The sequence below is a fragment of the Poromitra crassiceps genome, assembly GCF_964638095.1.
Source record: "Poromitra crassiceps genome assembly, chromosome: 13".
Lineage (NCBI taxonomy): Eukaryota > Metazoa > Chordata > Actinopteri > Beryciformes > Melamphaidae > Poromitra > Poromitra crassiceps.
Genome location: NC_139644.1, coordinates 48,117,795 through 48,130,294, shown reverse-complemented (window position 1 = coordinate 48,130,294; position 12,500 = coordinate 48,117,795). Strand labels below are relative to the sequence as shown.

Below are 12,500 nucleotides of genomic sequence, written 5' to 3'. Positions count from 1 at the left end.
GTCAGTGAACGTCTTGCTCCACCTGGTGATTCTCCGTCAGTGAACGTCTTGCTCCACCTGGTGATTCTCCGTCAGTGAACGTCTTGCTCCACCTGGTGATTCTCCGTCAGTGAACGTCTTGCTCCACCTGGTGATTCTCCGTCAGTGAACGTCTTGCTCCACCTGGTGATTCTCCGTCAGTGAACGGCTTGCTCCACCTGGTGATTCTCCGTCAGTGAACGTCTTGCTCCACCTGGTGATTCTCCGTCAGTGAACGTCTTGCTCCACCTGGTGATTCTCCGTCAGTGAACGTCTTGCTCCACCTGGTGATTCTCCGTCAGTGAACGGCTTGCTCCACCTGGTGATTTCTTGAACCAAAGGCAGAATTATGTTAATAAATCTCATCTGCTTCAGCCATTGGATTTGTATCACTATTATATCAGGAGATTAACAAGAAATTACCAATCACAACAGGAGAGGGTTAAAAATAGAGAGACTCCCGCGAAAATCAGGAGTGTTGGCAGGTATGATCTGCAATGTGTGGCCCTTCACTTACTTGATGTAAGTCAGTATGGCCCTCAGGAAAAACAATGTTGCCCACCCCTACAGTAGATGGTGGTTTCCTCACATCATGTGAGACCAGTGAGAGCAGGTTGGTCAGAAACACTGAAGAGACAGTAGATGGTGGTTTCCTCACACAGTGATATATGAAGTGCTGCTGCTGCTTGTTGAGTCTGGACAGACATGGCTGCCCTCAGTCAGCTAATGTGAAACTAATTCACTTTGTAACGCAGAAGGAGACAAACGCTATCGAGCGCCTGGATGCTTTTAGCAGAACAACGGAAACGTGTTGTTTTGGAAGCCGCCTGAATCCTGATATAAACCAAAGGTTGCGTTTGGGGTCCTGTGCTACAGATGACGTCACCACGTCACACATGATGATACCTCTGGGTGTCCGGGTAGTGCAGCGCTAGATTTAGGGATGCCACGGTGTGGACATTTTCCCATAAATGTAAATAATAGACACGTGACAACAACATCGGTGTTACCGGTGACACCGTAGAAAAAAGAAGAATTAAAAGGATAGGATTGTTAGTTCCTACTAGTGCATGTTGTTCCGGGGGACAATAACAGTGAGACACCAGTCTGATATTCTCATCATGATCACTAGACTAGAGCGAACGTTACGTTTTATGAATGTTGATAATAAAAGTTTTAAAGTAAGCAAGAGTCTGTGCTTTAACCGTAGGGTCATAGAGACAAGACGGAGCAGAATGAAACAAACTCCTCCACTGTCCTCACAGTCTAGACGTACTAACGTTAGCTTGGACGTTCAGTCACAACACTGCTGCTGTTTAAAGTACTAACGTTAGCTTGAACGCTCAGTCACAACACTGCTGCATCACAACTCATGGCTGCATCTGACTCCAGACAACTTTTCAGACGCCCTTGGAGACAATCTTTCTCAAAAGAAACTAACGTTAGCGACACACCTGGAGACTTTTTCTGACATGGGATTAACAATACCAGCAAGCAGCAGTAACCAGGCAATGACTGAATGCTGGTAAGTCCTCCCTCCCGCTAGCATTGATGCTAAGTTAGCATTGACTTTTCGCTGTGGAAAAAAAGGCACATTTCCAGAGATGGCCCGCAGTGACAACAGTATGCACACGCATGCAGGCTTAGCTAAGGGTCTTACCTACAGTACATGTGTATGAGGAGGGCATCATTTGTGTTCATAAGATGCATAGCGTTAACTAACGTTAGTTGCTGGTCTAACCAGAACAGCGGAGCCACACTGCAGCCGAGAGGGAGCGCTTGTTATTTACACCGGCGCTGAAACTGCAGAGTTTTCCTTTCAATTCTTCCTCCATAAAAACAAAGGCGTTACCGGTGGGCACGTTATGTAATCGGTGTATCCAGCACTACCGTGTAACACCGGTAACACCGACTACCGTGGCAAGCCTAGCTAGATTCCCTGCCCACCAACATGAGGGTTGCAGGTTTGAGCCCCTTGTGATACTTGGTCGGGCGTCCATACAGGTACAATTGGCCGTGGGGTATGAGTCTTGGCTGCTCCTCTGGGCGGTTGGGGCGCCTGTTCGGGTGGAGGGCAACTGGGGAAATAGCGTGATCCTCCAACGTGCTATGTCCTGCCGGTGAAACTCCTCGCTGAAGTGGCTGGCGACTGCACAATTGTAGGAGGCATGTCTGTCTGTCTCTCTCACCTGTCTGTCTCTCTCACCTATCTGTCTCTCTCTCTCACCTGTCTGTCTCTCTCACCTGTCTGTCTGTCTCTCTCACCTGTCTGTCTGTCTCTCTCACCTGTCTGTCTCTCTCTCTCACCTGTCTGTCTGTCTCTCTCACCTGTCTGTCTCTCTCTCTGCAGACCGGAGAGTACGCGACAGACGAGGACGAGGAGATGAGTCCGATGTTTCCCAACTCCATCGAGGTGTTTGACCTGGCAGAGAGCCAGGACATGCTGTCTCCTCTGGAGCTGGACCCCGACAAGCTGGCCCACAAGTTCAAAGAGGTGTGTGTGTGTGTGTGTGTGTGTGTGTGTGTGTGTGTGTGTGTGTGTGTGTGTGTGTGTGTGTGTGTGTGTGTGTGTGTGTGTGTGTGTGTGTGTGTGTGTGTGTGTGTGTGTGTGTGTGTGTGTGTGTGTGTGTGTGTGTAATTTGTTCTCTTGATTTTATTAAAGTGTGCAGTTTAGGTCTAGTGAGTTGGTATGCAGACTGTTTTGAGAGCACAGACCTTAAAGGAGGACTTACCTCCAAAACACCAAAACACTTTTAACCAATATATATGACTTTGGGGGTGATGTGTGAAGAATTCTGGTCAGAATTTCCACATTTGACACCAAACTGTTGCCATTTTACCATTTGTATCATTTTTCAGCAGCATATCTGGCATAAGCGCCCTCTAAGGGTGGAACACTGCTTTTTTTTTTTCTCAAATGAATGGGATATTAGGAACACACTGACGTCACAGTGTTCCCAAAGACTATGGGATTTCAAGATACCGTAATTACTCCCCTACCCCCCCTGTACCCTTTCGGCTCCTCAGAACTCCAAGCCTATTCCTATTGAAGTTTGCTCTTAAAATACTGAACCAAACGTCGTCAAAGTTGGCACATGTCTTAATTATAGTTCGTTTCCCGCTGAATGTGTCACTACTTTATTAACTCATTCACCGCCAGTTTAGGACTGCCAATATTTAGCACAGGCCAAAGATTTTCATAATTGTTGGTCATCTTTCAAGACCCACAGTAAATTATCTATTAGCACCAGAGTGATTTGCAATACCTCAAAATGAAGATGTACGTCTCTGGGTTCACCAGGAAAAAAAAAGTGAGCTTTTAGCATGTTCTGTACTCTACTTATAGCCATTTATATACACCCTGTTTTCCCCCAAAAGTTCTCCCTGAGAAAATAAACAGGAGAAAAGGCAATTTTTGTTGTTTAGGGCACAATCTCAGGCAGAACTCACTCTCAATTCTTTTATTTTGAACTGTATTGACATCAGACATGTAAATATTATTCGTTAGGACACAAATGACAAAAAAAAATATATATATATATATATATATACACATGAAGTGCTTTTTTTTTACATTCAACAATACAGTTTACTCGGTGTGAGTGTGCAGACAGACAGACAGACAGACAGACAGACAGACAGACAGACACACCGACAGACAGACAGACAGACACACACACACACACACACACACACACACACACGATCCCCGATCCCCCTTTTAGATTTCTAACCCCACATAGGATAAGCAATAACCACGCCCTGTGGCGCTGGGATTGGCCAGGAGCAACACTGGAGGGCACGCAGCCCAGCGATTTCATGAACTGAATAGCTCTTGAGAAAGGACAGCGGGCTGCTGTGATTGCCGCTTCTGCCTTGTGCCTTGCTGTTGTGTGTTTATTTTGCACCCGTCCTCGTCCATGTCTCCCTGTCATATCCTCCCTGCTATCTGATCGTTCCCGTTTTCCCCTCGGCTATTCAACACGTCCTCACCGCCCTCGCAAACTGATCGATCATTTCCTCATTCCTCCGATGATCAAACACATCTCTTGATTACTTTCTCCCGGCTGGCACAGAGGAAGGCGACTCCAGCTCGTGCAGCGCGCCGAGGCGCGTTTCAATGGCGTTTCTCCTGTCTGCACAAGGAAGCGTTACCCGTTTTCTGCTTTTCCTCTTGCTCAATTTCAAAACAACAGCTGCGGTATGTGTTTGTTCATGTGTTGTCTTAGATGCTAGGGACCTGATACCATGTGACAGGCTGGGGAAGTGTTTAAACTACGCCCTGCAGTAATAAAAACAAAAACACGTCAAACACGTCATTGGCGGGGAGGGCTATTTCTGATAACACGTCAAAGACGTCATTGGCGGTGAATGAGTTAATATCTTACCTGGATAAGCTCGAATGATGATGTTTATATTATCAGTCCGAGTTGGAAGCACTGTCTCCAGCCCAGGCAGGCGGGAGCAGGCGGGAGAGAGTCGTACTGTAAACCTCATGCACTAGCCCCAAGCTCCGGGGGCGCGCGCAGCAGCAGCTGGGCTCTCTCGGACTCGGCCAGAGCAGAGAGAGCACAGTCTGACATTTCCGCGGCTATCAGTCCGACTTGGAAGCACTTTCTCTCGGCCAGTCAAACGGGAGAGTCTGCTCTCTCATGCACCCGCGGGGGCGCGCGCAGCAGCAGCACACAGCAGCAGCACACAGCAGCAGTGAGAGGCGGGGGCTTTCAACAGTCTGACATTTCAGCAAACAAATCTCATCGCAGTTTAGCGGACGCTATACTACGACGTGACAACGTGACAAAGCTTCTCTAAACATATCAGCTAATATAATATCGTCACTGTGTACAAGCAACGCCAACTTTTCAGGAAATCAAGTCAGCAGAGCAGAGCGACTGGCTCTGTCTGTGTGTGTGTGCTCCTCGGGGGGATTTGCATGAGAACAGTCTGTGAGGAGGAGAAGAGCTCTGCCCTGCATTGCCTGCGCCCTGAGAGGAAAAATCAGAGGTGCTGCAACTTTTAACAAGAATCACGAAAAGCCCCAAAACGCAAATTAAAAACGGATTTCATTGCGCGGTTTATCTCTAGTTAGACGAGGGAATTACGTGGAGAAATTTCGCATTGTGTTACCCCAGAGCGAGAGGTTTGTCCTATTGTGCGGTGTGCTGCTGTAACGAGCCCACGTCACTTTGCTCTCGTAACGTAGTTTGACACGCTGCCATAGAGATACATGCAGAAAAATAATTAAATTTCTAGTTCGCCACTGACTTACCAAATTGATATAACTTTCAACCATTTTGAGCAAAGCTGTTTCCAAACAGGCCACCAGCGTTGGCTAGTTGTTGATATTTATAAAGATATTGCCCCTCTCAAATAAATTATTTTTGAGGCAGTAGGCAAACTGTAATGGCGTCGATTTCCGAAAAGAAATCTTGACTTGAACACAGCCAAAGAGTCTAGTATAGACAAGAGCATATGTCATTTCTTGGTTTTTTCCATAGGTATTTTCAAATCACTGTTCTGATACATATCTAGGGGGTAAGTCCTCCTTTAAGGCTTTTGCACACCAAGTCTGTATTTTTCGTCCTGAATTGTCGCACGTTTTGAAAGAAATACGACCTCATGTTGTGTCACTCACGTTTACACACTTACTCTGAAACTTTCGTCCGTCATTAACCCATTGATACCTGATGCAGCATTTGTGTGTGTATCCCTTTAAGACCGCAAACCGCGTTAACGCGGTTCGCGGTCTTAAAGGGATACGCACACAAATGAGGGATATACACGCAAATGCTGCATCAGGTATCAATGGGTTAAAGTTTCCGGAACAGGTTCGATTTTCTGCGTTTTTCGCATCACTCAATAGACTTTTGCAAGCTGTTTGCGCATGAGTGTGGCAAAATGGCTCGATAGCGCCCCCTGCAAAATTTCAACAAACTACCCCTCGCATTACGTTTCACCTACACAGGTATGAAATTCGCACGGCACATGTATCATGTCCACTTCAGACTTGCAAAAAAGTCTCTTGGTGCCATGACCTAAACTAGGGATGTCCGATATTATCGGCCTACCGATATTATCGGCCGATATTAGCATAAAAAATCGATATCGGAAAATATCGGTATCGGTTTTCATGCCGATTTTTTTTTTTTTTTTTTTTAAATACAGGGGGAGTCTCACTGAGAGCAATGCTCTCTTTTTCAGGAGTGCCCTGTTCACATTCACACACACATTCATACCTGGAAGCTGACCAGTACAACCACAGTCTGATCTGTTGGCCACTGAGCAGCTCCACTGGAGCGGTTGGGGTTAAGGGCCTTGCTCAAGGGCACCTCAGTGGTGGTAATGAGGGAGGGGCAAGCGCTGCCTTTTCACTTTACCTACTCAGATTTATCCTGCCGGTCCCGTGGATTGAACCGACGACCCTGCCGGTCCCGTGGATTGAACCGACGACCCTCTGGTCACAAGCTTGCTTCTCTAACACTTACAATTTTAACACAACATGCATATTAAAGTCCCTGGAAACCAGAAATATTTCTTTATTATTTAGCATTTTGAGTTCATCACATCACAGGACCCTATGTTAATAAGCCACCAGCCAAATTTGAACGATGATGAACGTCGCAAAGTATATAAATTTAGGTTTGACAGTCTGGCAAAACTCATGAGAAAATCATTATTTTTTAGAGTGTATTTCTCCCGCGGACTGTGTGGGCGTGTCCCATCTGCAGCATGTTTTCCGAGAGAGAGAGAGCGCGAGACAGAGGGGGGAGGGAAACGGAGAAAGAGATCGAGTTACACAGCACTCGCGAGTGTGTGTGTGTGTGTGTGTGTGTGTGTGTGTGTGTGAGCCACCAGCCTGTGTGTCTCTCGCTCTCTCTCTCACTAGTCCCGAGAGAGAGAGAGAGAGAGAGAGAGAGAGAAAGAGAGAGAGAGAGAGAGAGAGAGAGAGAGAAAGAGAGAGAGAGAGAGAGAGAGAGAGAGAGAGAGAGAAGCATAGCGCTTGGCAGACGGCACACAGAGTGGGAGGGAGACGGACAGCGAGGGAGCGCTGTCACTGGGGGCAAAGAACGGACGGACAAAAGGAGGGTGGGTGGGGATTGCGCGCATGTACAAAGGTTATATAGAGCTTATGACGTCATAAGCTCCTGCGTTTTAGCACCTCGCGCACTGCTGTCTTCAATGAGGAAGTACTTTGTAGAATCTTGTAGAAAAGTGGCGATTTTAAGGCTTTGGGTTGAAAGTAATGTATAATAATTTCGGAGGCACAAAATTACTAACATAAGACCCTAAATAACATAGTTAGAACGTTTTTGTGGATTTTGGTTTCCAGGGACTTTAAACTCTTCAGCTACATTAAGCTACATTATGTAACTTGTTACGTGAAATTTTGGTGGAAAAAAAGCCCGCTTATATCGGTATCGGTTGATATCGGTATCGGAAATTAAGAGTTGGACATTATCGGATATCGGATATCGGTAAAAAAGCCAATATCGAACATCCCTAACCTAAACCCAACAGGAAGTCAGCCCATTATATTGGCACAGTTGAACGAAATGGAGGGAATAGATTGTATCTCGTGCACACGAATGGACTAAAACGTGCACGTTAGATTAAATTGTGAACTCAATATTTTTTGATTCTGCCAGTGGTACTGTACGCCATAGGCCGGTGTTTCCTAAACTATGGGCCGGGACCCAACTTGGGTCACGGACCCGTGAGGGGTGGTCGCCAACTGGTCGTCATGGCAACTCATTACCGTATGTTGTTGTTTTTTTATTTTGGGTCCCAGGGAGACACAAAATGTATGTTTTGGGTCCCAAGATGAAAACGTTTGGGAACCCCTGCCATAGGTTCATGTATATATTGTGAGCATGATGTCACTGTTCCCAGGGCACGTTTTGGCAATTTGTGTGCACGTAAAGAGGAAATCGAGGGAACTAATTGTATCTTGTGCACACAGAAAAAGAGAGCTTGAATTGCATATTGTGAGAATGTTACGCTAAATTGTGGACACAAAATAAATAATTTGTCTCTCGATGGTCACTCCTGGACTCTGTAGAATCTAGTAAGTTGGTTTTCTAACTTTTTACTTCAGAAGTAGATGATAATGTTGTCTGGGATTTCTCTCTCTCTCCCCCTCTCTCTCTCCCTCTCTCTCTCTCCCTCTCTCTCTCTCTCCCCCCCTCTCTCTCTCTCTCTCTCTCTCTCTCTCTCCCCCCCTCTCTCTCTCTCTCTCTCTCTCTCTCTCCCTCTCTCTCTCTCTCTCTCTCTCTCTCTCTCTCTCTCTCTCTCTCTCTCTCTCTCTCTCTCTCTCTCTCTCTCAGCTCCAGATTAAGCATGCAGTAACCCAGGCAGAGATTCAGCTGCTAAAGAGGAAGGTAAGACTAACGTAGTGACAGTAAGACCCAGTTAATTGCGTCTGGCGAGTGGGGGATTCCCCCACGGCCCTGCCCCCTGCAGGTGTTGCACACACATAATACATTACATTATATATGCACAATTATACAACAGGTAGTTCCGGCCGAGCAATTTGATTGGACAAGAGGGATCTTACGAGTGCCTATATTTCACGATAATGCACTGGCGCTTCACTGTGTGTAGGGTAGGCTATATCACTCCGCTTCACAGCTGCTCTAATCAACAAAACAAACACCAGCCACGTTACATTGAACGTCATTCAAAGCGTAACCGAGAGCGCAAAGATGGATTTTTTTCCTAACATAACTTTTGACTTAAACTATGAATGCTCATCAGAAGAGGACGAGGGGGAGCAACATTCTAATGCAGAAACCTCCAGGGGCCGGTTGCACCAACTGGTCTTAACTATGCCTGGTCGTAACTCCTACGTCGGTCTTATAAGACCATGGACTTACGCCTGTTGCACCAACACGGCTTACGTCTGGTCAGTATGCTGGTCGTAGCAATGCGCGTCCATGTGAATTGCCAGGGAATGCCCCCTGATTGGATGATGTTGCAAAAAATGTGCCTCGCGACCTGCTTGGAGCACTGTGCCACTACGCTCTCTCAGCCACTACTGTAAAACACCCTCCCTCCTCTCTCCCTCGCTCGCTCCGGGGGAAAAATGGCGGCGATTGAGCCAGAAAGACAGTCTGAATGAAATTGAATGTAACGTTCCCAATTCTATGTATTGCATTCTAAAAAACTAACGGCAACATTTTGGAAGGCTAAGCCACACAACTAGTTCGTTGTAATCTAACAGCATGCTTCAAAAGACGGAGAACTGGCTGTGTTACGACGATCAGGGTAAGGACTCAAAACGGTCTCCGCTGATAAGACACGGAGATCTCTGTTACAGGCAGGCGCTACGCCTCCTCCTGACCAGGCGGGTCTGATTAGGCTACATTTTCTGCAAAGGGAAAGCTGGGGGGACTATTTTTGTTGGCGGAGGAATAAATACAGAAATCATCTATTTTCTCAGCTTTTTGTCATTTTTTTTTAATCAGCTTTGTTTAATAGAACTGTTGTATAAAAGCAATATCACACTCGAGGTCGTGCATTGTTGGCTAATATTGGCACTGCTGTGATTATCTACGGCACTCGGCCTGCGGCCTCGTGCCTGCGACCGAATCACAGCAGTGCCAATATTAGCCAACAATGCACTCCCTCTCGTGTGATATTGCTTAAATATATCGGCACTGGCCGGTTGATGAGCTGACACTGGCCGGTTGGAAAATTTAGATTTTGACATATCAACCCAACCCTACGAAGGACACTTGCAGACTGGAGGAGGCAGGGATCGAACCACCAACGTCTCTTATCCAAAGCGATTAGTGGACAATCCGCTCTACCTCCCAAGCCACACCAATATGAACAAAATAAACATTTTGAGTAAACAGTTGCACCTTTTTGATTCAAGTTTCATCACTATGACACACACACACACCACACACACACACACACAAACAATAAAAACACTTGACTTCAATAAAGGTGGTACACTCTACTCTCCACTGCACCCATAGTTATAATGTACAGGACAGTGTATTGTAGCATGTCATGGTGTTGTGTTGACTTGATTCTAGCTGGGTCATGCGGAGCAGGAGAAGCTGCGGTGGAGGATGGAGCGCGCTCAGTTGGAGCAAAACCTCAGAGAAAACAAGGAGAGGATGGAGAAGCTGGAGGGCTACTGGATGGAGGCGCAGTCCCTGTGTCAGGTGACTTATTACACAGAGAGGAACTCTACATGCTGAGTGTCAGGTGACTTATTACACAGAGAAGAACTCTACATGCTGAGTGTCAGGTGACTTATTACACAGAGAAGAACTCTACATGCTGAGTGTCAGGTGACTTATTACACAGAGAAGAACTCTACATGCTGAGTGTCAGGTGACTTATTACACAGAGAAGAACTCTACATGCTGAGTGTCAGGTGACTTATTACACAGAGAGGAACTCTACATGCTGAGTGTCAGGTGACTTATTACACAGAGAAGAACTCTACATGCTGAGTGTCAGGTGACTTATTACACAGAGAAGAACTCTACATGCTGAGTGTCAGGTGACTTATTACACAGAGAAGAACTCTACATGCTGAGTGTCAGGTGACTTATTACACAGAGAGGAACTCTACATGCTGAGTGTCAGGTGACTTATTACACAGAGAAGAACTCTACATGCTGAGTGTCAGGTGACTTATTACACAGAGAAGAACTCTACATGCTGAGTGGCAAGTAGACCCCACAGGATTTAAACTTTTTTTACAACCCTTATTTCCAGCTTTATCTCTCCTTTACAACTCATGCAGAACAGACATTTTTGAAAGCTTTATAAAGCTAGAACGCGCCGAGCATCGACCTGGAACAGAGGAAACGTCCTGTAACGTCCTGTAAATAGCTTATTTTCTGCCACGCAGTGGCTCATATCCTTATTATATGATACTCTCATATCCTTATTATATGATACTCTCATATCCTTATTATATGATACTCTCATATCCTTATTATATGATACTCTCATATCCTTATTATGTGATACTCTCATATCCTTATTATATGATACTGGCATAACTGTGAGACGCTCTATTTACTTCTGTCAGCCTCCTGTGCTGTTTTCCACATCAGGCGACTGTGTAACCAAGTCCTGCCTGAGTCTCACATCACTTCACTGTGTAACCAAGTCCTGCCAGAGTCTCACATCACCTGAGAGTTGAGACCTCAGCTGTCAGTGGACCAAGCAGCATTTTCTGAGTGTCTCTATGATATGATCAGGATATGAGCTGGTGCGTGGCAGAAAATAAGCTATTTACAGCACGTAAATACATGCTTTGCAGGTGCCCCTACGGCCTCTGTTCCAGGCCGTTTCGTGGCGCGTTCTAGCTTTATACAGAGTCGTTTCAGAAAGTTCTGTCGTTGGGTGAGTAGTATAACATAAATTAACTAAATAAGGTCCAGGCTGTTAAAAAACGGAATTCTCCTTTAAAAGAACATTTCACTCGGGCCAAAATGACACCACCCCCCCTCCTGGAATGACATGTTATATTTTCTCTCATGATTCTAAATATAGCTGAATGTCTTGGTTTCACCAGGTAAAACTATTTTAAGGATTTTAGGAAAGGCCTTAGGCCCCATGGGAAAACTCACGGTAGCGTGACTTTGACATCCTATGAATGGAATATTCTATAAGCAACTCATGTAAACGCAGAAAAATTATTTAGATTAGATTCTTATTTAGATTAAGGTCAGTAGTCGGATTATTTCCGTCCATGTAAACGTAGTCACTGTGTGTGTGTGTGTGTGTGTGTGTGTGTGTGTGTGTGTGTGTGTGTGTGTGTGTGTGTGTGTGTGCGTGCGTGCGTGCGCGTGCGTGCGTGCGTGCGTGCGTGCGTGTGTGTTGCAGGCAGTGGACGAGCACCTGAAGGAGACCCAGGCTCAGTACCAAACCCTGGAGAGGAAATACAGCAAAGCCAAGAGACTCATCAAAGACTATCAGCAGAAGTAAGGGGGGGGGGGGGGGAGGGGTGTTAGAGGAGAGGGGGGTGTTAGTAAGGGGGGGGGGTGTTAGTAGGGAAGGGGGGTGTTAGTAAGGGGGGGGGGGTGAGTAGGGGGGGTGTTAGTAAGGGGGGGGGGGTGTTAGTAAGGGGGGGGTGAGTAGGGGGGTGTGTTAGTAAGGGGGGGGGGTGTTAGTAAGGGGGGGGGTGAGTAGGGGGGTGTGTTAGTAAGGGGGGGGGGGTGTTAGTAAGGGGGGGGGTGTTAGTAAGGGGGGGGTGAGTAGGGGGGTGTGTTAGTAAGGGGGGGGGTGTTAGTAAGGGGGGGGGGGTGAGTAGGGGGGTGTGTTAGTAAGGGGGGGGGTGTTAGTAAGGGGGGGGGTGAGTAGGGGGGGGTGTTAGTAAGGGGGGGGGGTGTTAGTAAGGGGGGGGGGGTGTTTGAGGGAAAGAGAGAAAGAAACGGTTGAACGGAGTAAACTAAACCAAGCTAGGGATGAACGATGATGATGTCGGCACATCATCATCGTTATCGGCTGCT

The 12,500-nt window shown here is 46.6% G+C and overlaps 1 protein-coding gene across 1 annotated transcript in view; it reads left to right on the top strand.

The window, feature by feature from the left end:
* The window catches only part of LOC310788609 (neurabin-2-like), an 84,947-nt gene that overhangs the window by 64,539 nt on the left and 7,908 nt on the right, over nucleotides 1-12,500 (top strand). Inside the window, exons 12-15 of the mRNA XM_083650136.1 lie at nucleotides 2,369-2,512; nucleotides 8,343-8,396; nucleotides 10,062-10,193; nucleotides 11,875-11,972. Of these exons, the coding sequence (XP_083506262.1) occupies nucleotides 2,369-2,512; nucleotides 8,343-8,396; nucleotides 10,062-10,193; nucleotides 11,875-11,972 (428 nt within the window). The remainder of the gene's footprint in view (nucleotides 1-2,368; nucleotides 2,513-8,342; nucleotides 8,397-10,061; nucleotides 10,194-11,874; nucleotides 11,973-12,500) is intronic.